At 41.1% G+C, this 27,194-nt stretch overlaps 1 protein-coding gene across 2 annotated transcripts; it reads right to left on the reverse strand.

Annotated features, from left to right (window-relative positions):
• Positions 1-40: 40 nt before the first annotated feature.
• Positions 41-26,946, reverse strand: atoh8 (atonal bHLH transcription factor 8). 2 transcript variants are annotated; one of them, XM_039814331.1, is made up of 4 exons: positions 24,823-26,943; positions 22,770-22,925; positions 9,957-10,148; positions 41-613 (listed from the first exon to the last, which is right to left on the reverse strand). In XM_039814331.1, exons 1-4 carry the CDS (start codon positions 25,474-25,476, stop codon positions 608-610), a joined length of 1,008 nt encoding a protein of 335 aa, XP_039670265.1. In that variant the 5' UTR covers positions 25,477-26,943; the 3' UTR covers positions 41-607. The 2 variants fall into 2 exon arrangements, with proteins under 2 accessions (XP_039670265.1, XP_039670266.1); XM_039814332.1 differs by lacking the exon at positions 9,957-10,148 and having other exon boundaries at positions 24,823-26,946.
• Between the last annotated feature and the right edge of the window lie 248 nt (positions 26,947-27,194).

The following is a 27,194-nucleotide window of genomic DNA, read 5'->3' on the forward strand; positions in this document are numbered from 1 at the left end:
CGTATCAGCATGTTTGTGAAAAATCACATTGGGGGTAATATTTTTTCAAATATTTTTATTTGTATTGAAAAAACATAATTGGCATATTTTGAAATATAACAGGCTTATAAACTATAAAACATCTACTATTAATGAATGAGCGGCTTTAACTGCAGTGAATGTTCTGAATGTCTGCAGTTTGAGTTCAAATGATTTATTCTCATTAAACTGACGTTTGTTTTAAAACTTTACACAAGATCCTGTGACCAGACGAGCTTCATGTTGCCAGGAAATACATACTTAAACATGGTAACAATTGACAAGGTAACAGTCGCTCCAATACAAAATTGGAGCACAGTAATGTAATGTGTTTAACTGTATGCATAGTTTAGTGGAGGTTATTGCAAAGGGATATATATTGTCAGTTGGTGTTCGTGGGCCTTGATTTACAGAACTTTCACAATCCACATCAGTTAAGTATTGATGTTAAGTGTGTAAGTGGTGAAAGCAATCATGACAAAAAAAAATTATAATTCATCCAATCTTCCATTTATCTTCTTCCTCCCAGTATTCTGCATCCTCATAGCTTTGTCCTCATATATGTAGGACCTGTCCACTGCGATCAGCCTCACTCCTGAAACACAAAGAGTCCATCAAAACAGTCTGAACAGAAAGTTGGGAAATTGACTGCAGGCCACTTTGATCTAAGTTCTGAAAGCTCCTGGTTTGAATGTCTGTTGGTGAAGTTTTGAAGGAATTCTGAAATGTAACATCCCACTGTAATTAGGACATCTTTACACATTGTGGAGCTCATCAGGTTATTCAGTATTGATAGTATAACTTCATGCAGTACATCCGATTATCCATGATAGTATTATTTACAGTAAACATATTTGCAGTGAAATGGTAATGAATGTATTATACAGTATACACATTGTGTACATTATTGATACTCTATTTATTGTAATAGATGACTGGAGGTCTGGAAGCTATGCTGTATATTCTGAGGTGGTTAACAAAATCTACAGGGAAGAGAAAACAAGTAATTATTTCACTAGACAAACTTAAACCAAAGAAAAACCTGTCTAAAAGGTCAAAGTAGCTTTATTGTCATTATGTGGCAGTTCCCTGATGATGCTGTTATTGCACACTGTGTGTGTGTGTGTGTGTGTGTGTGTGTGTATGTGTCAGAGATGCTCACAAGTCTCTGCGCTCGAGTCCAAGTTAAGTTTCAAGCTTGAGTCCAAGTCAAGTTCCATTGAGGCTGCTCAGAACACTGCATTTAAAGCATGCAATATATAATTATGACTCATTAATCTATTATCATACAGTATCAGCTTTGATTTGTTGTTTGGTATATAAACAGGCTATTGCAATATGACAAAAATCACCAGGAAGGCATTATTCCAAAATACAGTTATTAACTACTCATTCATCTTTTTATAACATCTGGCGAACGACAGTCGGGATGACCTCCGTAGGTCCTATAGCAAAACGGTAGCTAAACATGTTTGCTAACCTATCAGGGTGCGTTTTCATGTGCCTAATAAAATCAGACGTGGTTTAGCCAGAATCCTTTATCTTGATACCACATATAAAGCCAAAGCTTCTGATGAATGGCACAGCAGCTGCTGGTGCGGTCAACATGTTTGTTGTCCTGTCTCATGTGTGGCCGCGCTCAACAGATAGTTTACCCGTTACGTAGGTGGGTTATAGGTTATGCAGGGAGGGGAATAACATTCAGCTCATCAGACAGAGACGTTTCCTAAAAATATTTATTTTTTTAGGAAAAGTCTCCGAGCTATAACCGACAATCAAATTCTAAAGATTTTTTTTTGGAGGGGGGGGGGGGGGCGGCATTTTAGGCCTTTAATTCGACAGGACAGATGAAGACGTGAAAAGGGAGAATGACATGCAGCAAAGGGCCGCCGGTCGTAGTCGAACCCCCAGCCACTGCGTTGAGGAGTAAACCTCTATATGGTATATGTGCGCCTGCTTTACCAACTGTGCTAACCCAGCCACACTTTTTTTTGGAATAAAATTCTTATCATACACTCGACAGCCATTTTAATTCCAGAGCTCGCCTCCCTATGTGCACATGTTCCACCAAAAAAAGTTCCTTCCCAAGGCTATTTTGCAGAAGCACCGTTGATGCGTCCAGCTCTTAGCGCCCCCCCCCCCCCAAGACGATTGTGATTGGTTTAAAGAAATGCTAATAAACCAGAGCAAGTTTTTCTCCTATCCAGGGGATGCGTGTCTGGTAACCTCTACTGGATCTGGCCCAAAAACACACGGAACCTCGACCCAAGTGCTGTGCGGCGGCCTCGCCCTGGCCGTCTTCCGTGTGCCTCCAGGTACCCAACTCTCAGGTTGCAGAGTAAATTTGAGTAAAATCACAGTCTTTGCCTCTTCCGAATACGCCACACAAAACTCAGATGTGTGGGGGGGTAATTTCTACATCACACAAGGTCCCCAGATGGTACTTATCCTGTGCAAATAGGGTTTAACGTAGACTACTGAAGCCTCATATGTAGCTTCAGCTGAATTGTAGAACACATTTTTACACAAAACAAAGAGTGGGAACTTCTTTATGGCCAGAGGAACAATTACAGAGATCAACAACTCTTTCAGGGTACATATAGGCATGAGGTATTGTTCTAAGATTTACTATAAAAAATGTGAACATATATATATCATTTAAATCAACAGGATATACTGTGAGAGAAGGGGATGATGTGTCAAAGATCCAGAGCTGGATTCAAGCCCAGGAAGCTAAACATGGAGCAAAGTGTCTCTAATCTACAAATTCATTTTGACATTTTCTATTACTGCAGCAGTAGTTAAAGTAGTTCAAATTAGTTCCATCTCAACCAAATAAACATTAAAATGCTGGATAACACTCTTTAATATTTGTATGGAGTATAAAGTTTAAAAGTAAATGCTGAAATAATAAAAAATATAATAGGGGCACCTTTTTGATTGCCAGGTTTGAAATATTAATCAATTTGAAACCATAATCAAAACAGTGACACATGAATATTCTTGTAAAGAAATTATGGTATGATCATCCTATTGGAGTGGTGTTCACGTTCACACGATAAATTTAAGTATTTAATATTCACTCTCTTTTAGCTCTGGTTTCGTCTTGACCAACTCCTGATGGGAAATATCTGGTTCTTTAGCTGCTAATGATTCACTATGTTCACAAGCTAGTCTCTAACTGTGTTTGTCTGTTGTTTGGTGCTGAGCAGGTAGTGTAGAGTGGGTTTATGAGAGCTTTTTCAGTTTAAACAGCTGCCTGCTGCAGGAAATAAGGTTGATGATAATGCTGAGACAAAACCAAATCAGTTAAGTTGTGGGCCCTTAAACCAAAACAATAAGTTGAAAGACACTAAAACTGGTTAATAGTATGTTCCATTTGTACTCGGAACTCAGATTTTCCAAGATCAACACGTGAGAAAACATTAGGTTGCTTATATAGCTTGATGCATTTGTGAACTGTTTTCTTTGATTGGCAACACATACACATTACATAATGATATTGGTACTAAATATTTGCGCCAGCGAAATGTTAACGGTGCTGTTGTTCATTGTGGGTGTCACTTATATTTTCTCTGAAGGACAATCACTGCCAGAGTAGGTTTCCACTAGGCCAGACAAACTCTGACTTGAGTCACTTGAGTCAGTATTGATCTATAGGCAAGCTGAGGCGAGCTTGCAATGTTTCGGACTGTCTGCTCGACCTAATTGCATTTTAACATACTACATTTATACACCAAAGCTACAGTAGGCCTAGCTAGGCTACGTGCAGAACATTGTATGTTCTTTCAGAAGTGAAAGAATGGCTTTTGTTGACAGTTTGGTGGGTGTAATGGATATGCAGAGAACCACAAAGTCCCATTGACACCTCTCTCCTATGCAAATCTCACAATTTGAAACTGCAGCTGAAAACAGGCGAATCCCAACGAAGCTAATAGTTGACATCAACTTGGTGGCTGTACCTTAATTGGCTCTGGTCTGTACCTTTGTCACTCCCCAAAATTTACATACAGAGACCAGCTGGTGTTCTGAATGTAGGTCACGCAGATCTCAGACACTAGTTTAGCTGCAAGCTTTGCACTTCCAGGGGAATTACAAAGAAGAAAGTTTGGAAGTTTTTCAGGATATTGAAAATGAACCATGGTCGTTCAAGGCTTACATGGAATGCTTCATCGCGGGCTGCTGGTCGTGGTGTTCCAGGTAAGTGGTAGTTAGTGGTTCAGTTACCCCAGAAAAGATGACTATGCTTTGGGTACAGAGCACCATGCTTCTGGTCGTGGAGCGGGTCAGGTGAGTGGTAGTCGGTGGTCTAGTTACCGGGTAACTGCGAGTGTGGCAGACATGTTCCCTGATATTAATAAATTAAGTTATGTTTTCATTTATATTGCAATGTAAATAATACACTTAACCAGTAGCGGAGTGGCAATTGGGAGAGTCAGGACTTTTCCCGGTGGGCCGGTAGTGTTTTGAGGCTGCGAGGGCCGGTCTGATAATAGTTATACATTGCCCGGCTGCGGGCAATGGAGTGGGAGTTGTGGATCTAACCGCAGAGGACTTGCAATGGGCGGTGTGCTGCTGGAGCTGCTGCTGTTGTGCTGCTCTCTGTCTGTGTGCCTCACTTTCCGCTAAATGTGACACTGAACTAGCTACAGCGCGAGTTGTGATTCCTTGTCTGTGGAGGTTTTTTATGTCCCAAGTAACGTCACAACAATGAAAGTGTCAAAACTTTGCATTGGTGGGTGTGTTTGTGCGCGACACACTGGAGGATGACTAAACTGTAACTAAACTGTGTCTCCGGTGCTTTGTACAGTAACATTAGTTGATGAGTTTATGTGTCGGAGCAGAAATGAAGTTTGAAGCCAGCCAAGGATATTTTCTCAGGCCTTGGCTGCTCCAGCCATTCCTGCTCCGGAGGTGCTGCGGCTGTTTGGAAGTCTATTGGTAACGTTAACAGACAGTGTGTGAGTCTAATGATGGAAAGCCAAACAGGAAAAGGGAAAGGTCGTGCTGAGAATGTCAGACTCAAAAGGAGAAAAAGGTATCGTGTTGCTGTGCTCCGTGTTGTTCATTCTGGCCTATTACATCACAATTAGGGAGGGGCCAGAGAATTCAGGTGAACAGAAATTTTCAAATCCAAGCAGACACATACAAGCTAATTTTGAGCAGGAAAAAAGCAGTTGTTATTGGAAATAAATAATAACATGTACCAACAAGTTCCTCTTTAAGTACAATATTCTTTCATCACTGCTACTACAACTACAATGTAAGTAGTAATGTAAGTAGTAGAAACTCTTAGTATTACAGTAATATGATTGGTAGATTGTTGTGTTGTGTGTTCAGCAGCTGAGCTCAAAGATTTGCCATGTAACTGTGTTTTTTTTTGTCCAGTCAGGTTCCAGTTCTGATATTTGTGACCTCAGGCATATGGTGGTACAAACATCAAAATCACAAAGAAGTGAAAAATGTATTTCTTCCTGCTAACTGTGTGCACACAGACTCAAAAAGTATTTCACCCCCACCACCAAACAACGCATACACATGCAACCCCCCTCTCTCTCTCTCTCTCTCTCTCTCTCTCTCTCTCTCTCTCTCTCTCTCTCTCTGTCTTTCCACCAGCTGCTGATGTCTGACAGGCTGATGACTGTGTTTTTTCCCCTTCTTGTTTCAAAGTATGTTGGAGCAGATGGCCTGGAGAAGCAAAGTGGGGGAATGTGTTGGAGAGACTGCTGGGGAATGTGCCAAGTGTGTGTGTGTGTGTGTGTGTGTGTGTGTGTGTGTGTGTGTGCGCATTTGTGTGGTTTCAGTTCGCGTGCCTTCTCGCTGCCCTCTGCCCTTCATGGCGCCAGCTCCACTTCCCCTCCACTCTAAACATCTGGTGTCTGGGACTTTGAGAACACACACACACACACACACACACACAGAAACAGCCAGCAAGCAGAGAAAAAGCCCTCAGCCAGTTTACATCTAAAAGAGCAACATGACTGCATTAGTGTGAAGCTGGATATGAAAGCCATACACTTTGACTGTCTCATTAATGAAAACCTTTTCATCCAAGCTTACTCACTTTGAAATATATTTATTTCATAACCACAAGGGTGTTTAATGTGTTCAGTGGACCCTTAGGCTTATTCTCCTATATTGTCTTGTCAAAAATATTAAAGTGCAACTGAACACTCACATTTACTCATCCCTTTTTGTAGTGAAAAAAATAGTAATAGTAATAATAGTAATATATCATGTTTTCAAGTGTATTGAAAATAGTTTTGTATTGTTAAAAGGAAAAGAAAGTCTTTCAGGAAAATGCACAAATGCCTCATGTCTCATGAGGCTTTCACACCAAATGTGGCAACTTCACCGCTGCGCTCTGAAACCCATCATTTCCATTATTAGAGGCAACAAAAGCATCACTGCACATGACGCTAGTTAACATTATACAGCAGGTAAAGTTAGCCTACCGTTAGCTAGTAGCTGGCTTAAACACAGTTAAAATGCCTTAATGGTGTAGTGTGACTGTATTTCACTGGAATGGAGTCCAACATGCAACAGTCTGCAGCTAAAGACACAGAGTAGACTAAGCACCATGGCCACTGCCACTGTCGGAGAAACAACACAGATGGGAGTTAATGGTACGTTCAATTGCAATTTCAAAAGGTCACAGTGTATAAGGGCAATTGTAGGAAAAAAATAAATAAAAAATATTACCTAGAGATTGGCATGGTTTTATGTCAGTTAGCCTAATTAGCTAGTTTGATTTGCAATGACAGATGATTTTATGGAAAGTACCCCATGCCAATCTCTAGGTATGGTGATCTCTAGGTATGGTGAAGGGCATGTGATGATGTGGGGCTATTTTAATTCCAAAGGCCAAGGGAACTTTATCAGGATGCATAGTATCCTGGATCCATGAAATAACTGGCCTTTAAAAATAAAAATCTGCCTGCCTCTATGGGAATTTAACATAGGGGTGTACTGACTTTTATTGCCAGCGGTTTAGACATTAATGGCTGTATGTTGAGTTATTTTGAGGGGACTGCACATTTACACTGTTACAAGCTGTAAACGTAATACTTTACATTGTAGCAAAGTGTCATTTCTTCAGTGTTGTCCCATTAAAAGATATAATGAAATATTTACTAAAATGTGAGGAGTGTACTCACTTTTGTGAGATACTGTATAAACACAAAGGCTGCTGCGTGGAGAAAAGTTGCCCAGAACGTTGACATGTCAGGTCGGTTAAATGATATATAGCGGTATAATGTCAATAGTTCGAAGTCTGTTGCTAACTAACCAATTAGCATTAGCAGGTTTGTTTATCAGTACCATAGCAACACTAACTTCTGTCAGATAGGAACCGTCCGTAGCCTTTCGCAAGAGTTAAATTTTTTGAACGCATCCGGATGACCAACTGACACGATTTTTTTCGCACCGCATTTGTTCGGACCCGGTTTGGACCCATTCACATGCGGTCTGCGAATCTCCATAGGAAATGAATGACTTCTGGTCGTTTCGAAGCCGTATCGGAGCTGATTTCAGCTGCCAGTGTGAAGGCGGCATTAGTGTTTGCAGTGTGTTCAGGTGCATTTTTTTTGCCGACGTGAGGCAATGCAAGAATGCAAGAACACTAACTGAACCACTTAAGGTATGTCCCTGTGGTTGTAAATATCTGAGCATACATGTAGAAAACACCCTGAAAAAGTACTCAAGGACAAGTATTTGAATCACTTGAAGAAAATTAAGGCACACTCATAGATGGAATCACCTACCTCTATCTTTAATTGGTAGAGTGAATATAATTAAAGTAATTTTTACCAAAGCATTTCCCTGTTCCAATGTATCCCTCCCCAATAGTTGTTTTAATGAGATCATCAAAGTTACCCAATCATTTTTTTTGGCAAAATAAAATTCCCCGAGTAAAGTTCTCCCAGTCCTCTATACTAGAGGATTTTAAATCTTTCCAACTTCAGATGCTATAATCTGGCATCTCAGTTCCGGCCGATAAAGTCCTGGTTATATGCTGACAATAGCGAGGCTAGATGCCTTAGAGGTAAATGCAACTTCTTTGAAAATGATTCCTTTCTTGTGCACCAAGAAAAATCTAATTTCAATCATGAAGAACCCTATAATGTTGAACACGTTTGGCAAGTTCAGGAACCTCATTTTGGACTACTACAACAGCTTCAGTCAGAAAGTCTCTGCTGGGTCTACAATGTCAGAGTGGGACAAGCTCAAAAAGGGAATCATCACTTTTCAGGGCTCCTTTTCGCACTTACCATGAACATACTGGTTAAAACTGCCTAGATTCAGTGCAGAGGGCCCCTCACAAGGCCGCCTATTAGGGCCTTAATGGATGACCTGACTGTGAAAACAACATCTGTCCCAGGCAGTAGGTGGATCCTTCAAGCCGGTGAAACTAAATCCCTGGTGCTGAAGAAAGAAAAGACCATCAACAAGTTCTGCTTTGCACTTGGCAGCACCTAGATACCACCCATCAAAACCAGTGAAGAGCCTGGGGAAGGTGTTTGACTGCAGCCTGAGAGACAGAGCATTCCATCCGAGTGACCAACCCGGAGCTGAAAACTGTGGCTCCCCATCAGCCTGAACAAAGAATTTAGGGTGACCAAGAGTCCTGCGACCCAAATGTCTCTCAGGGTGGTATTGAGGTCAAGACAGGACGGAAGTGGAGGGCAGCAGGGGCTGTGGATGTCACTGAATCACAGCTTAGGCCCATGTACTGCGCAGTATCACGTGGAAAGGCTAGTCTGGGTAGCAGTACAACACCTGCTATGAGAAGGTGCAGGGAAGGCACAAGAGGCCGCTGATCCAGGATGAGATGCGAGAATCTGGGGGAATGAGTGACTGTATCATGCCAGAACCGAAGCTAGCTAAGAGGGCAACGGAACTGTGTTCCGCAGTCTCTACAACACTCACACTTTGTGACCTCAAAAATAGCAGGGCTCAGAGACAAATATGCTAAGTTACTTTTACTTCTAAGATCAATTGTCAATGAAAAATGTTGATTGTGCAATGGGAAACAGGGCCCAGGTGAGTTGGGTACTCTGCTTGAGAAGGTTTCTTTTTGTGAATACTAGAACAATATAATACACATTCTCAAATAAAAGGTAGGATTCAAATAATAGATGGAAGCATGTCCAGCAGAAATATTGAGGGGGTGGATTATCTCCACTATAGTCTGGCTCACCGGATGTACAGTATATAAAGCCTGTTTTCTATTTGCAAGGGCATCGTCGCTGCATCCAAGGCTTAGTGCCACCTTAGATGGTTGTGATTGGTTTAAAGAGATACAAACAACGCAGAGCGTTATTTTTCCTTTGGGAGTCTAGCTGTACTACAAAGGCTCAAGAGGTACATTTAGTACAATGTATATTTCCACAGCACTGAGTATTGAGTTTCATTGACAGTAGCTTATCTGCAAACAAAAGGATGGCAAAGTAAAAATTATTGGAATTAGGTTGCTGAGTATGACATGACTTTCTTGTTGTATTGATGGATTTGGTGCTGTGGACATTGTAATTGATGGATTTGGTGCTGTGGACATTGTAATTCATCAAGACAACAGTTAAACATGGGGAATGTGTTAAGTTTGTATTGACAATCAATTAAAACAGGACAATGAAAAAAATAAAATATGATCAAGTAGAAGTAGACATTATGTCAGTCAGTAGTATATGGTTGACTTGCATATTAAGTGCTTTGAGGGCCTTCTGTGAGTTATTTTGTGGTACAATAGTTCTGGAGAAAGCTGCATGCAATACAGGAGGCCAAGCAATCGGCCCATTTGGTATTGGCACTGCACCAGTATAATTATAAAGCAAGGGAAATTAGAAATAAAGGCCTGGTTCATTTGTTTCTTACTGTAGTTGGGGCCCCAGCCACTACTTGATAATGTATTTTATATAAAGGAATGAATGCAGCCTCACCTTCCTCTTCTTGCTCCTACCCTCAGCCTGCAGGGTCCTGGTACACTGCTCCACACACTGAGAGAAGCTCAGACTGCTGTGGTCTGAACTGTAGTCCAGTTCAGCCAATTGAGCAAGAGACAGGATGTAGTTGCAGGCTATACGTAATATTGCCAGCTTGGATAGCTTCTGCCCATAGGAGTAACATGGCACCTGGTGAAAGAATGAAATGGAGGGAGATGGGCATAGAAAGTTTATTTACATGTGTAAATTGGCTTGCTGTCTGTTAACTAGAATAGAAACTAGGAGGATGGAGGATGATGAATTCCAGTAGCCAGAGAAGACTGAGTACAACCACATCCCTGCAGCCTTTCAAGCAAGGCAAAGAAATTTAATTTCAAGCGAGTTCAATATGCTTTACATAATAACATGTATATCTATATATATAGTATATATATGCATAACATATGAGTGTATAAACAAAACACTAGAACAATATAATATATATAATTATTATATTATAGTAGTATAGTATATATAGTATAGTATAGTATTATTATATTATTGCTTATTATATAATAATATAATAAGCGACTTTGAGTCCATGAAAAATAAATTAAATTTATTATTATTATTATTATTATTATTATTATTAATATAATACACAATGCAAGTATCCTCCCTTCACCCCAAATAAAAAAAAATAAGTATTTTTATTTTGTCCTGGTCGATTTAAAGCTTCTGTATGTAACTTTTTAATATTTCTGAAACTGTAATTTTTCATCTAATGATCATAAATGACTTGTAACAACAAACGGGACTAACAGTGAAAAGAACGCTATTTTTACATAGTTTTGATTAATGTCTTTGCCTGGGTCCAATTTTTCCCTGCAAAGTCACAAAATGATTTACGGCCGGTAGAACGGCTCTACCGTAACACATTCTGATGGGTCACAGATTTCTTTGTAACACTGGAAAAGCCAGGTAAAAGGTAGCAGGAGATTTTTTTATATAGGCCATATTGTATTTAAATTTTATTTTAGAAGTTATCTGTTGTAGTTATGGCTGATACTAGGGCAGGACCATCAAAGAAAAAAAGGAAATTAAACAAAGAACAACTAAAAGCTAAAAGGTAAAGAGAAAGACGACAGGCAAAAATCCGAGTCTATCTCTATCTATCTATCTTATAACAAATGGAGACAATTATGGGATTGGAAATTATTCAAAATTGACATAGAATTGACCCTCAGATATTTATAGTCTACATCATTCATAAAATAACTTAATGCACAATGTGGTTGTACATCAGTAACCTATATTAAATGATGTCCCGGTTTTTATTTATTTTCAGTCCATGTTTGTGTTGGCTTACTACTTTCTTTTCCCTTGTCCCCTTTGTACTTGTGTAAAGCGTCCTTGGGTTTCATTAAATGCGCTATATTAATCTAACTCATTATTACGTTGATTGCTACAACAAACTCTTAATGCTCTGGCTCTTGACACAGTGAAACCCGGTTTAGCTCATGATACATTCAAAGTAGTCAAAGTTACCGAATGAAACACTTGCACGATGTATCTGTTAACGTATTCTCTCATTGTAAATTAATGATGATGAATGGTCTGAGCAAAATATTCATCGCAACCCGGTAACGCTAATTCGGTAATACAGTGGGCCCACTGAGTGGGTAATACTGCATTGTAAAGAAAAGACCTTTACGACAGCAGGTGTGGTAAAAACACTACAGCTATTGTCCAAAGGGGCCGCTAGAATCAATACAAACTGAAAGTTACAAATAGCCACTTTATTTGACCATAAAATGCCACAACAAAATAATGTTGTACTAATATCTGATTGGTTGGTTAGTCAGCCCTCTAAAATATGGAGATGCAGCAAGAGCCGTAACTACAACTGAAACATCTTAAGTTGAAATACTATCTTTTCTGACAACAATGCTAAAGCCAGTATTTTTTCCTTTGTTTTGGAGTGTGTTGCTGCCCATTTTGGCACCTGGGTTGCCAGACATGAAACGCAAACATGCAAAACAACGTGCTGCAGCGATGATAGCAGCAACCAAACAAACTGGATTAACAGAGATTAATTCTACCTGACCTAAAAGAAAAACCAAGCATCTTTCCAAAGAGTTGCATGACCAGAGATGTGGCAAAACACAGGTAAATATTGGTAATGCATTTAAAAGAAGACAGCTTAGAGCCCAAAAGGACGCTGAATTGGCTAATTTCCTCCTGAACAGGTAAGCATTGGGCTTTAAGCTAATTTATCAAAACTACCATCCCTAGATGGGCATTTTCAGTAATTTCAACATTAGTGTAGTTGCATTAAATTCACGTTATATAGAGTTAGTTATGCAAAAAAATTTAGACACAGCCGGAAAAGTGATCCCGACTGGTGCTGGCTATGCCCACATGCTAACACACACTAATCGCTAACAATACAGGAAGACAAGGCAAGCGGGCCATGGCTGGTAACTTTATAACCACTGTGACAGACATATGACAGAAACCACAAGTTTGACTTTCTTATATTGGAAACATGCAATTTAACTTTGGTAAAACAACTGTGTGTGTGTGTGTGTGTGTGTGTGTGTGTGTGTGTGTGTGTGTGTGTGTGTGTGAGAGAGAGAGAGAGAGAGAAAGGAATGGCGGGATCACGTGGTTGGTCTAACCAAGCGAGATCCAAGATGGCGGTCGAAAAACCATGTTGGTTTGGGGCTCTTTGTAGTTTTATAGTGCATACCGGAGCTGAGAATGACGTCACACCCGAGTTGATTGCGTTTCATTTACAAGTCGGACTTTCATTGTTTTCATTAGCTCTAGCCATGTTAGCCATTGTTAGCAATACCAGTTAATAACAACACATTACGCTGATTTACGTGCATACAAACATCATAACAACATGTCCACAGATAGAAAGTGAACAGGACCGTGTGTACGACTGATTTAGTGATATCAGATAGAAGTGCTAATAACTGTATGTTACTACAGCTTTTACTACTGTTGATGCATGGGGCAGCCATGTTGGATTTTTAGTTTAAGTTCTGAGAGGGGGGGGTGTGATTCCAACTTGGAAAATCCGACTTCCAAGTACAAATGTAACGCACTACTAGTACAAATGCACAAAATGGCTACTCGTGGCCAATGTTTGTGGACAAAAGGCACAATATGGCTATTTAACCCTAAGATGGGGAGTAGTGAAACCGGGTTGCATTATCACATGACTAGGGGACAGTCCGCAGGACCGGTGATTAGTGTGTGAAGATGAGGATGTGTGTGTGTTAGCAAAGGGGAGAGAAAAAGGGAAGAAAGCACATTTGAGAGAAAGCAAAACACTTGAAACCTTGGTTTCGGGCAGAGGAAAAATAACTAAAATTAAAGCTGCGAGCAGCGATGGATGGGCCCTCGTGCCTCTGTGTGCATCGGGGTTACCGGCGGACGCTGCTCCTTGCGACATGCGTGCATTGGTGCGGCACTCAGACACCGCAAATCGTCACCAATGAAAAGGGAACTCCCCGCTGAGTTCGACGATACCTCACACAAGGGTCTACATCAAACAGGTCATTAGTTATAAAAGGGGGCGTGGCTAAAGCTTATGGGGCGAGTCAAACCATCACCAATGAAGAATGAAGTCTCTGCTGAGTTCAATGATACCTCACACAAGGGTATACCTTAAAGGGTATAAATGTTATGAAAGGGGGCGTGGCTTAAGCATAGAGGGGGGGCCAAACCATCACCAATGAAGAATGAAGTCTCTGCTGAGTTCAATGATACCTCACACAAGACTCTACCTTAAACGGTTCAAATGTTATGAAAGGGGGTGTAGCCTGAGTAAGTGGGCTTGGCTAAAGTATATGGGGCAGCTCAGTATCACATGTAGACCACACATTATAAGTTTCATGTAAATCGGATGATGTTTTTCATATAAGGCAGATTTCCTGATGCCGGCGGGGGGCGCTATGACCAAAAGTCAATTTTGGCATGTAGGTGTCCTCAGGTCTGGACCCTTGTCAATTATGAGAAATTTCGGGCAGATCCGACAACGTACACTCAAGTTACAGCAACTTCTTTGTTCATCGCTAAACACTCAAAATGGCCGCCATGCCACGCCCACATCGTCTGACGAAAAGTTTTCATCGTTAAGGTGTTGAGATGGTACAGACAAGTTTGAAGTCCATCGGATGAAATCTTTAGGAGGAGTTCGTTAAAGTATAGCACCTTGACTTTTAGGCCTACTTCCTGTTGCCACTAGGGGGCGCTATGACTTTAAGTAAATATCGGCCGTTTTTTGTCCTCAGGGTTGGACTCTTATGAATCGTGAAAAGTTTTGAGGTAATCGGACAATGTACACTCGAGTTACACCCACTTCCTGTTTTGTTGATCGGATGAAATCTCTAGGAGGAGTTCGTTAAAGGGGTGATAGAATGCAAAACCGATTTTAACCTGTCATAGTTGAATAACGACAGTTTGGTGGTTAAATAGGACATACATAGAAGCTCAAAATCCCACTGACACCCCTTTACTATGAAAATCTCATATTTTGAAACTGCCTCTGAAAACGGGCGAATCCCAACAAAGCTGAGTTGCTTACGCAAGCGTCTCAAAATCCGGAACCTTAAGAGAACAGTCACGCCCCAATATTTACATAGGCTACACAACTGACCTGAGATCAGGTAGTCTTCTGAATCTAGCTAGGTCACGCAGATCTCTGCTATTCCATTACAAAATTCACTTCTGAAACTTTTTTATGCGAGAAATCAACCATATAAAGCTCGAATATGGGCCGCTTTACGAAAAAGGATGGCTAATTGCAAATTTTCTCCGACTGTGTGTGGAGTTTAGTGCCGGTGTTTGTGCTGCCTGGGTTGCTACGCCCGCCCTGACTGCAGTGTCAGCGAGCTTGTTACGCCCGCAATCTTTTACCGCAGCCCGCAGGTTCCAGTTAATCTTATAATGGGTATGTGTGTTGAGTTATTTAAACAAACAATCGGGAAAATAAACGCCTCTTGTCCGCGAGTCTCATTGATAGATCCGCGGTGAGATGGAGTCCATCAATGAGAGCTAGCTAGCCTCCTCCTAACTCTGACATTCACAAAAATACATTCAATTGAAATCCGAAATCGGACAAGTGTTAGCTAAGCTTTGTAAGACCTTGAGGAACCTGTAATATTCATGCCGTGACGAAATTCAAACTGTAAATATACTTTAGTTATGCGAAAGTGAGCAAGCTGCGGTATTTCCCCATTGTAATTGAATGGGACATATAGCAAGCAGCTGTTCGTCCTACAAAGACGCCTTGCGTTCATAAAAATGCCTTAAAATCAAATCGGACACAACGGTTAGCTTTATAAGACATTGGGGAATGATGTTGTATAAGTGGCGTGACGAAATTCAAACTGTAAATATAATTTAGTTATGGCGACAATGTAGCTAGCTAGCTGAGGTATTTCCCCATTGTAATGAATGGGACATATAGCAAGCAGCTGCTCGTCCTACAAAGACGCCTCGCGTTCATAAAAATGCCTTAAAATGTATGTAGACCACACATTCTAAGTTTCATGTAAATCAGAATAACTTTTGCTAAGATAGAACCGTTCATGTTTCGACACCCACCTACAGGAAGTTGTTCCTCCATAACTTGCGCATTGTGTTAGCTATCAAAATTCTTTTGATAACTTTTAGTTACGAGGGTCAGTCGAGTCTATATCCAAGTTTTCATGCAGATTGGACTCACGGCCCAGGAGGAGTTAGACAAAGTAGGTTTCCCATATATCGCAATGTGAATAATTAATAAAAAAAGTTCTAACAGCGCCATCTAATGGCCGATTCACTCTAAATTTGGCATGGATGGTCAAGCCCCTATGCGGAACAACTTTGTCATGCTTGGTGGCAATCGGAATAAGTCTTGGTAAGATATGCAACTTCCTGTTTCGACAGCCCCCTACAGGAAGTTGGTCCTCTGTAACTTGCGCATTGTGTTAGCTATCAAAATTCTTTTGATATGTTTTTGTCACGAGGGTCCACCGAGTCTACGTGCACATTTTTGTGCAGATGAGACTCACGCTCTTGGAGGAGTTAAAAAAGGAGGTTTTGCTCAAAGCGAATTTGCTAATTAATTACAGAAATTAAAACCGCGCCATCTAAAGGCCAATTGACGCCATATTTGGCAGACAGCCTCAATGGCACATGAGGAACAACAGTTTAAAGTTTTGTGTCCATCGGAATAGCCATTGGCAAGATACAGCCATTCCTGTTTCCACACCCACCTACAGGAAGTTGGTTCTCCATAACTTGCGCATTGTTTTAGCTATCACAGTTCTTTTGATAACTCTTTGTCACGAGGGTCCTCCGAGTCTGTATGAAAGTTTTTGTGCCGATTGGACTCACGCCTCAGGAGTAGTTAGACAGAGTAGGTTTCCCATATATCAATATTTTGCGGATTAATTAAACAAAATTAAAACAGCGCCATCTAATGGCCGATTGCCACCAAGTTTGGCAGAGATGCAAATTCTGCCATGAGAAACTACCTTGTCAAGTTTCGGGCCAATCGGAATAATTGTTGCCAAGATAATGCAACTTCCTGTTTAGACAGGAAGTTGCTATAACATGCGCATTTTTTCAACTATCAAAATTCTCTGGATAACTTTTCGTCATGACAGTCAACAGATACTACCTGCAAAGATTCAAGAAGACTGAAAACACGGCCTAGGACAAGTTCGAAAGAATGTAATACACATGAAAAATGCATAATTAAAAATGGCCGCCTTCCAGTTGGGCGGAGCTAATGAATGTAAATGAGAAATATGTCCGCAGTATGTGTATGTAAGAGTGTAAGTATGTAAGAGCAATATGTGTATTAAATCTGGTGAAGTTTGGAGCAACTATGTCCAAGTTGAGGCCTTCCACGCATTAGGGGGCGCTATGGAGCCCACTTACAGGTATGAGCCAAATTGCTGTACAGTCTCGCAAAGCTCCCAGATGTTTATGTGTGCGCCAATTTTTGTGAGTTTTCGTGTATATTGAGGCCGTCAAAAATGTGCCCAAGGGCTAAAACCAATGAGGGTCACATAGGCCACGCCCACTTTGACCAGTCCGTACCTTACTATAGGGGTGGCCTCATGAGTGGCCCTAGATGGTACCCATCAAATTTTGTAAAAATCGGATGAGCAGTTCATGAGGTATAAACTTTATGTACTTGTAGTGCCCCCTAGTGGCCAATGTTCGTAAAATGTGTGGGGCACCTCCAGAGGGTCATGGCAAACAAGAATCTTAAGTTTTGCGTTAATAACAATTATTTTGGTTGAGATATGGCAAAGTTGGTGTTTTCATACTTAGCTACACACATTTGTTTGTACGTAATATGTGCAATTTTTATCCTATAAAAATTCTTTGGATAACTTTTTGTCAGGTCCGTCTAGAGATGCTACCTGCCAAGTTTCATGCAGATCGGTCGCACGGTCTAGGAGGAGTTTGGCAACGTAGGTTTTCAATAAATCGCCATTTTTCACGCATAAAAGTCTAGGCGGAAATGGGCGTGGCCTATATCAGGAGATTCAGCTGGATCCAGGGAATGCGAAGATATATGATTTTTGAATGTGCGATGTACGGCTTGGGAGTTATAGGGCCGAACGCGGGTTTTTCTGCAATAGCGCCACCTAGTGGTGCATATGAGTAATTATTTTGAATCTTTGCAATTTTCACCAGTTGTGACATGTTTGCAAATTGTTGTCAGTTTTCGTGCATGCTAACCCCCTCAAAAATGCCTTGGCTCGTTGGGGCCTTGCACTTTCGTGCTCGGGCCCTAATAAGAAACCTTAGGAAAGCAATAGGGTTCCACAGCCCTGCTGTGCGAACGGCGTAGCTTCGCTACCGCCGATTCTTCCAGCCTCGGGCTTGGACCCCTAATAATAAGAATTCCTTCAGTTTCAATAGGGCCTTCGCGGCTGTCGGCTCTCGGGCCCTAATAATTCCTTCAGTTTCAATAGGGCCTTCGCCGCTGTCGGCGCTCGGGCCCTAATTCCTTCAGTCCGAGCTGTCCGGCGCTCGGGCCCTAATAATGCCTGTGGCATCAGGCTGTTGGAGAATGGCCAAGATACGTATGCTCCCAGCACTGGTTTTGGGGATATGCCTCCAGTTGAACGTGAGATGGCGGCCTTAATATCTCTGTGTGTGACAGCGTGTGACTGCTAGTCCGCTGCAACTCGACCTATCAAACCTGCAGCTTGAAGTCTTCTCTTTACAGTTGAAACTGAGACTTGCTTATTACGACCACTATTAAGCTGTGCTTGAAGTTGTTGTCCTGTGAGCCACCTATCACGCAAGCTGTTGACTCAGAAACTTGTCTTCTGATTCTGTTGTGGCTTTGGGGCTGCCAGACCTCTTCCTGTTAGAGTTTCCCCCAGTTTCTAAGTGCCTTTTGATGGTGAAGAATACTGTACTCACTGACACCTTGACTTTCTTCGCAATTTCTCTGTAGGAAAGACCAACATTCTTAAGTCTGTCTCTCTTCCATTGTTAATTGCCTTTTTCCCGCCATTTTTATAGCAACACACTACTTTCTGCAGTACAATACTATTCAAATAATGCTCACAAGGGTATGGTACCACAGTGTGTTCCAACAATACTTTTATACAAACAGAGGGGGTTGTAAGTAATCCAGACAAGTTGGAACACCTGTGGGAATTGGTAGCACCAACTTTCAAAGCCATTGCTGCAGAACAGCTTTACATTGTTTACCCATTTCTTGTTCTCTGAAAAAGGCCTTTTCGTAAAATACTGAAATGTACATTATTTTTGGTAACTTTACTTTTTTTTTAACCTCAGACAGTTCACCACTTACCTTTGTACCATTTCAAGCTATTCATTGGACTTGAACTGCTAAAATTTCAATAATAAAAAAAGCAAAATTACATATTTGGGCATCACCATACACGCATCGCTACAGCGAGTTGTCCAGGACAACTATGAAGCTATATTAAGTAGTGTTCAAAGGCCAATTGGTCTACGCTGCCGGCATCACCAGGATTGCTGTTGTTAAAATGAACATAGTTCCTCGTGTTAATTTCTTAAGTACAATGATCCCCTTACCCCCACCAATACATTTCTGGAAGAAACTTGATACTTCAATTCGGCAGTATATTTGGAATAATAAACAACCTAGGCTAAAATACTCTACCCTCATGGTTTATACACCTTTTCCAAGATCAAATTCAAGCACTTTTCAAGCACTTTCAAGGTTCATTTTAAAGCTTTTTCCAGCACCTGTAAAATATATACCAATACATAGTCAAAATTATTATTTAGTGTTTTTGTCACATTAAAAGACATAATACTATAAACAGCCAAAATTGTGTTTCGTAATAGCAGAAGGATCAGATATTTAAGCAAAACACAAGTTTTATTTTTCAAAATGTATCACTAAGTAGACTTTGCTTGCTATCTAACCTGCCTGAGTCAATGTAAAAACAGTTACCCCCCAAAAAAATCACTCGACAGGTTCACTTCACTAACCCTGAATTATCACCTTTAAAATGTTTAACCTCTTAACCTAACATAACATAATAATAATATGTATATAATAATAATAAATAAATAATAATAATAATAATAATAATAATAATAATAATAATGATTTATAGTTTTACCCGCAAGGGGAAATTCCAATGTTCCAATGTTCAACATACAGTAAGACAGCTATGGAGAGGAGCACTGAGTGGGAGGATCTGAGCCAAATGACATGCAGCTGGGTCATTCTGTGTCAAAATCCAGGAAAAAAGGTGGTGCACCCTAGATTTTGCTCAAAGTTTATGCTACCCTTAATGTCCTTTCACACTTTTTTTCCAAATCTAGGGCATGCTTTACAAACTTGTAATGGTTCAGTCATATTGACATGTTTGACTTCCAACCTACAAAGTTTGGGCTGCCTATGAATTAATGTCCAAATATTGCTTCCCAGATAATGTGATTTGCAGGCTGTAAAACTTTAGTAATTTCAAGGGCTAAAAATATGAAGACATAGGATTTGAACAGAAATATTTTACAGGCCTTGGTTTTGGGACACATTCTTGATATAGACAAGGTTTGAACAAAATCTGAGACAGTGCAACAACAACCTGTAATTCCATTTTAACCCAGAACACTCACAGGCAGGCACCTGCCTGATAAATAGCCAAAAAAATGTACTTCATTGCCAAGACATATACATTTGTCTACTGGAATAGAGCAGTGTAAATATTGCATGAGGCTTGTATGACATGATTTCTGTTCAGCAATCAACAATTGTTGTTATGCACCGGGCTAACGTTTGCAGGTTTTAATTTGCGGGTAGTTTAACGTTACACTTACTGTGATGTAACTTTGGCTATGTTCACTGCATATTCCACAAATGAATGTGCCATAACGGACATGCACTACTAAAATTACATTATCACACCAAGTACTCTCAATCACTTAGCCTGCAAATTCTTAGCTAGAAGTTACTAGCGTCAACAAACAAGCACTAACTGGCGCTAATGTGTACAGTAGGCTACTTCAGTTGGCAGACTCATGAATATGCCTGCTCTGGTTGGGTTGGTTAGGTTTAGGCAAGAGGAGTGGGATTGGTTATGGTTAGGGTAAGAATGTCAGGGCGATAATATTCCAAAAAAGGTGTAATACATGAGTAGTATGGATAACTGTGTGTAAATATATGCCAAGGTACTGTAAATGCACAGGGGTGCAAATAGCATACATTGATAATTGTACCAGATAGGGTATTAATAGAACACATTGCTGTGTGCACCGGCGGGGTACGAATAGCATTCATTTCTAATTTCACCAGGGTATGAATAGCATTAATTTCTAATTGCACCAAGGTACGAATAGCACTTCTAATTGCACCAGGGTACAAATAGCATACACTGCTAATTGTACCAGGGGTGCAAATAGCCTCACCCAAATTTGGCTAACCGGCTCAACTGCAACCAAGAAAATGATAGCTCAGTGCTGGCTTGTGTTTAGGCTGCTTGCTAGTAGCTTTGCTCCTGATATTGTTTGTAAAGTTCTGGGAGATTATAAGTCACTTTAAACAGATGTGATTGCCAAATGAATGTAATATAATAAATACGGATACACAATATATCCTCTCCCCCACCCCCGCCCTTCTCTTCTCTGCTTCTCTTCCTAGTCGTCAGATTCATCTACCAACCCTTTTGTAGAGCTGGCTCAGGTTAGCCTTGGACCAGCTCTTAGTTATATCCTGTTATAGTTTTAGACTGCCGGGGGACTTACTTTGACACACTGAGCTCCTCTCTCCCCTATATTTCCATCTGTGTGCATCTATGTCCCAGCAACTTAGCTGGGGGAGCTTATTCCCCGGAGTCCTCATGTTTTTTCTCCCCACAGTTTTCCTGCGATTAGGGTGGCACCTTAATCGTGGTTGCAGCTGTTGCCGTGGTCCTGCTCCGCGCCCTGCTATGCCCTGCTACACCCTGCAGTGCCCTGCTACGCCCTGCTACGCCATGCTACATCCTGCTATGCCCTGCAGTGCTCTGCTACGTCCTGATATGTCCTGCTATGTCCTGCAGTGCCCTGCTGCGCCCTGTTACACCCTGTAACGCCCTGCAGTGCCCTGCTACACCATGAACTACTACAACTACTATTTCTAGTCATAGTTCCATTATCTTTATTGTGACTAGTAGTAGTAGACTTTAGAGGATTCTCCCTAAAAGGAAGCTTTCCTTACCACTCAAGGTTTCTGCCTAAAAGGAAGTTTTTCCTCGCCACTGTCACACTAAATGCTTGCTCTTCGGGGAATTACTGGAATTGTTGGGTCTTTGTAAATTATAGAGTGAGGTCTAGACCTACTCTATCTGTAAAGTGTCTTGAGATAACTCTTGTCATGATTTGATACTATAAATAAAATTGAATTGAATAGAATATCAGGGCGACATGCAGCAAAGGGCTGCAGGTTGGAATCAAACCCCAGCCGCTGCCGTAAGGACTGAGCCTTGGTTACATGGGGCGCAGGCTAAACTAGGTAAGCTACCACGGCGCCCCTCAAAAACAATTTGAATAGGGCGCCCGGATAGCTCAGTTGGTGGAGCGGATGCCCATTTATGGAGGTTTGCTCCTCGGCGCAGCGAGCCCGGGTTTGGCTCCAACCTGCGGCCCTTTGCTGCATCTCATTCCCTCTCTCTGTCCCCTTTCACGTCTTCAGCTGCCCTGTCGAATGTGGGCCTAGAAGTGCCCCAAAAAAACTTTAAAAAATAATAATAATAATAATAAATAAATAAAATAATAATAAATATCTGTCATAAAACCGATATTAAAGCGCACGTGTCAGAGTGATTGAACCTCTGTATGGCAAAACCTGGGACAGCTGACATATTTCTCATGATATAAATTGTTATTGCCCACCCCAAATTTAGTATCCACTTCACCACTGCATTTTCTTTAAGATTATCCAGAGATTAGCCAGAGGTCACTGAGCATGCTCAGTATTGTGTTTACACTTCTTTGCTGGTTTGAGAAGCTGCAAGGAATAAACTCTCTGCTGTTTTCATCACAATGAAAATATATGTTACCCAATGCAACAACATTTTTTGTTCAAATCAGTTTGGGCTGAGATTTTTTGGCATGGGGGCAAAGGATTTATTAAGTTTTTTGCAAAACTGCTTAGACTGCTACAGCAGTAAACTGGTGCAATCAGACAACAACATAACAGCCTTATTTTTTTATTTTTTTTATCTGATCTGAACAGAAGCTATCATTTGCTCTGTTACATACTGCTGCTCTTGATGCGGCTATCCTGATGTTGTGTGTGTTTTTATTGTGGAGTCTCACCTGCTTCCTTAGGGCCTCGAACGCAGCACTGATGGTGTGGACACGGGTCCTCTCTCTGGCATTGGCGAGAAGCCTCCTGGTCTGCTGGATGGCTTTGACCTCCGGGAGATGCCCAGGTCCATCAGCACTCACCACAACCCGCTTTTTGGGAGACTCCTGATCGCAGAAAGACATTTGTTTTATTTCACTGAATCAAACAATAGCACACTATTATTAAAATCATAGGTTTTTTTCCACTGGGGGGGGATAACTGCACCAAGCCATGCTGTGAACAGCCATGAGCAGTTAAGCTGCACTGGCATGGTACAAGTATTTTCCCCACTGCAACACAAAGCAAAGTAAAGTTGTTTATCTAGATGACGTGCTAGTCACAAATCACAGTACAGCCTGTCACCACAGTTCTTTTCGTCTCAATGTGGTTGTTGCTTTATGACAAACACAATGCTTTTCCTATACCTTTCTCGCCAGTTTATCTTATGTGAACAGCAACACAAGGAAAGCTTAGGTTTGCAACAGCAGTAACTTAACATAGCTGAAAGTCATGGGTTAACAGTAAAATAGGACTAATATCTGATATTACCCACACAAACACAGGAGTGACACTAAACTCCAAAACACAAACATTCACGAGTTTTCATAACAAAGATTTCTTTCTAGTCACTGGAACATGAGTGTGTACAGACAGGGAGGAGAACGTCACAGGTTGGCCATGGTCGCTACGCAGGACCACAGAAAAGCATCAGGGATATCCCCTGCTGGCTTGGCAGCCACGGCTAAAGCAGACTGACCAAGGCCCATGGAAAAACGCTATCAGATCTAGAAGGCAACAGTTTATCATTCTAACAAAACCCTGATTAAGACTTCATCATAATCACCCTTTGAATCACGTGCACGGAACTACAGCAAATGATGAAGAAACATTGACAATTCATTGTATTGTTTCGTCAATTTGTTAGAAATGTCACAGGTTGCCAGATGATGTATGTTTTTTATTTCCTTTAAGAAAATACGATTTTTGGAAGAAGAAGAAATAACTGGTTAAGCCAGATGTTTTAAATGAGTTCAAAATGGAAACCAGTATGAGGACGGTTCCGACACAATGTTAGATAATTCCAGTTCACTGGAACCAGGATTCAAGACATGAATATAGATGCTGGAGTGAATATGGATACACAAGTCTTGGATTTTCCATTATATTGAGTGTGATATGTTTTTAATACGTCACCAGAATGAGACATTCAGCATATGAAGATAGATAGATAGATAGATAGATAGATAGATAGATAGATAGATAGATACTATATCAAAATAAAATGCCAAGATAGATAGATAAGCTCATTTACTCGTAGGCCTGTACTAATAGCCAGCAAACCTTCTCATGTGCAGTTTAATAGTGATTGACAGTCTTTATATTTCTATTACAGAATGAACTATTAGTATTAGGATGGGCAGTGACATGTTGAAACTCAAAAGCTATTCATTTCATCAATAAATTTCACATTGAAAAGTATTGATTAATAATCGCTGACGAGTATTGCCCATCCCTAATTAGCACAATTATGTTCTTTACATTAAAAGAACATTGCACTTCACTGCACTGCATCACAGCTGCACAGCAATAACAAACTTCTATGTAATGATTTTTTTTTTTATCACTGTTGAATCTATTGATTATTTCTCAAATTTCTAAATTAATCCAGAATCCACTTCTCTAAATGTGAGAAACTAGTGGGCAGATTCCCAGAGGTGATGTTTTTCAAATGTCTTGTTTTGACTGACCAACAGTTCAAAACTCAAAGGTATTCAGTTTACAATTGAGAAAATCAGCAAATCCTCCCATTGGAGAAACTGTCAACTGCAGTTGGAGTCAATGTCTGTAACTAAATAAATTAAGCTTAAACAATTAATCAATTATTAAAATAGTTGCTAATTTTCTGTCAATTAACTAATTAATCAACCAATTATTAATGTCAACTCTAATTTCTATACATATATACATTGGTAATATTTCTCACAACACGTTTACATTTTTCACGACACTCCACACATTCACCTTGGGTGACTGGACCTGGGGCTCCACGTGTTCGTGACACTGGGAGGTCTGGGAGGCTCTGGGGACAGTCAGAGCTGCAGTTTGGCCTGACAAAGAGGGCTCCATGGAGAAGGCTTGGTGGCTGGGTGAATGGCTGTGGCTGCTGCTGGTTGATGTTGACAGAGGGATGGAGCGGAGGCCCAGTTTGAGTCTGTTGGAAAGAGGCTGGGAGATGGCTGTGGGCCAATGGGAGATCTCAGAGTTAGAAAATTGAGAGGTGGGTAACTGGGACAGTTTGGAAGTGATGGCAGGCACGTTAATGCCAATTCTCATGTCTATGGCACCACTCTGAGCTGGAGCTACGTTGCCTTCTGGTAGTTCTGACAGAATCTCTGTAGTACTGGCCATCCCTTCCTGTGACATCATCAGCTGTCTCTGTAGTGTAGACAAGCTATTGACATTACATGCCTCTGTCTGGGTGTCATCTACTGAGTCTACATCCGACATGTTCGCTGGGTAGGTTTTTATCCTCTCAGGCTCAGGGCCGCTGAAAAGCCTTTTAGGCTCCCGAGACTTCCTCTTGAACTTCTTGTTAGTACCTGGCACAGAGATCAGTACCGGTTCTTTGTTAATGGATCTATTCCAGGTATTACTTAGTGGATGAGGGTTCTTCATTTTCCGACAATTAGCCTAGTTTAACTAAAAAGCTAGTGAAAATATATTAAAAACAAATCTAATTTCAACTACACAAAATGCAAGTAAAGCAAATCTTTCAGAACTGTCCCTACTTTGGGAGTGTCATCTTTGAAAACTTTCACCTGCTGAAAACATTTGCTTAATTACTGTAAAAAAAAGTCAAATGGGACTTTTGTTTTTCCGATACAAATTTTGGTCCCAGTCTGTTAAACTTTCCAACTCATAATGAACACATATTTACCAGTATGAGTTTTGTTGTAATACACAAAGCTTTTTCTGACAAACCTCCAGCTGCCAACAGTGTAACACAATCTGTTTAACTGCACTAAAGGAAGCTGCACAACCATGTGAGTTACTCTAACTTCACCAGCAGATTTTCTGTGGCTCCACTCTGTCTGCAGAGCAGCATCCTGAATAATCCATATTAGTACACAAAGCTGTGTAACATCTGCTATTCCGCACAAGTTGTCCCTCTGGATCAAGATTTACAGGAAGCTTTCCTCAGCTGTAAAGGTTTCTTTCTGTGTGAGCAGTCCAGGCCTGTGCCTTTGAATTGGGGTTACAGTCGAGCTGTCTGAGCGTGGCTCCAGTCAGTCTACATAGCAGCACTGTGAATAACCCACACTGATACACACACTGAGCACAGATAGGCTGCAGTGGAGCTGCAGCTGCTGGACAAAATAATGGGAACAGCACTTAAACAGGATGGCAGCTTTCAGGAGCAAAATCACAATTCCAAATGCAGTCACACTGACCAGTAATGTAAATTTGAACAGTTCTAAAACAGCTCTGGCAGTCAATGTTTTACATAAGTTTCCAAAGCAACCATAGGGGTCAGAATCGTATTGTATTAGTTACAGAACTGAATAAAAATAACTTGGCATGGGCTGTCAACATTTTCCGAACACAGACAAAGTTTGTCTGCCCACAGAGTAATATTGTCGAGTTTGAGTCTTTAAACTCAACCAAACCAAAAAGCGTCACAGCAGCCGGCCGGGGTTCGGTTGTCAGCATTAAAATGAGAAGTGGCGCTAGCCTCTACTTCTCCAAGATGATAATGTCCCCTACATGCTATCCCAGGACCGATACATCCCTATATCAAACCAGGGTCCCTTCTTGAAGAAAGCTCAGATATCGCGCTGCCACTTCAAGATGTAAAACGGGATATTTGTCATTCAGTGAGCTGGCTCCACGGGACTCATTTGTAAGTTACAAGTTGTCCAGATATTAATCATAGTAATTAGTCCACTAGCTGTATCTTCTGAGTTTACGTCCTCTCCGTGTTTCTCGGGATCCTGATTCCTTGCTTGTCTGGAAACACAGCGCGTGCAGCGTTCAGCCTGCCGTAGACGACCGGACAGATTACAAAGCAAAGAGGGCTCGCGCTCGTCTCTGCTGGCGTCTGACTGGCTGGAGCTGTCTAGAGCCACACACACACGCACGCACGCGCGCGCGCGCGCGCACACACACACACACACACACACACACACACGCAAACAGGAGCCTTAGACATATCTTTAGAGCAGCCCAATCACGAGCCATGATTTTTACGAGTGTATCCGTTTTAGATAGATAGATGGATAGATTATCCACTAGGCTACTCAAAGAGAAAAAGATGACCCTTTACTCAAAGTTACAGAAACTGGTCAGCTGCGCCACTTGCTGGCGTATGACAGTCCTTGTACATTTTGATAGTT

Source organism: Perca fluviatilis, chromosome 10, assembly GCF_010015445.1.
Source record: "Perca fluviatilis chromosome 10, GENO_Pfluv_1.0, whole genome shotgun sequence".
In the NCBI taxonomy this organism is placed as follows: Eukaryota; Metazoa; Chordata; class Actinopteri; order Perciformes; family Percidae; genus Perca; species Perca fluviatilis.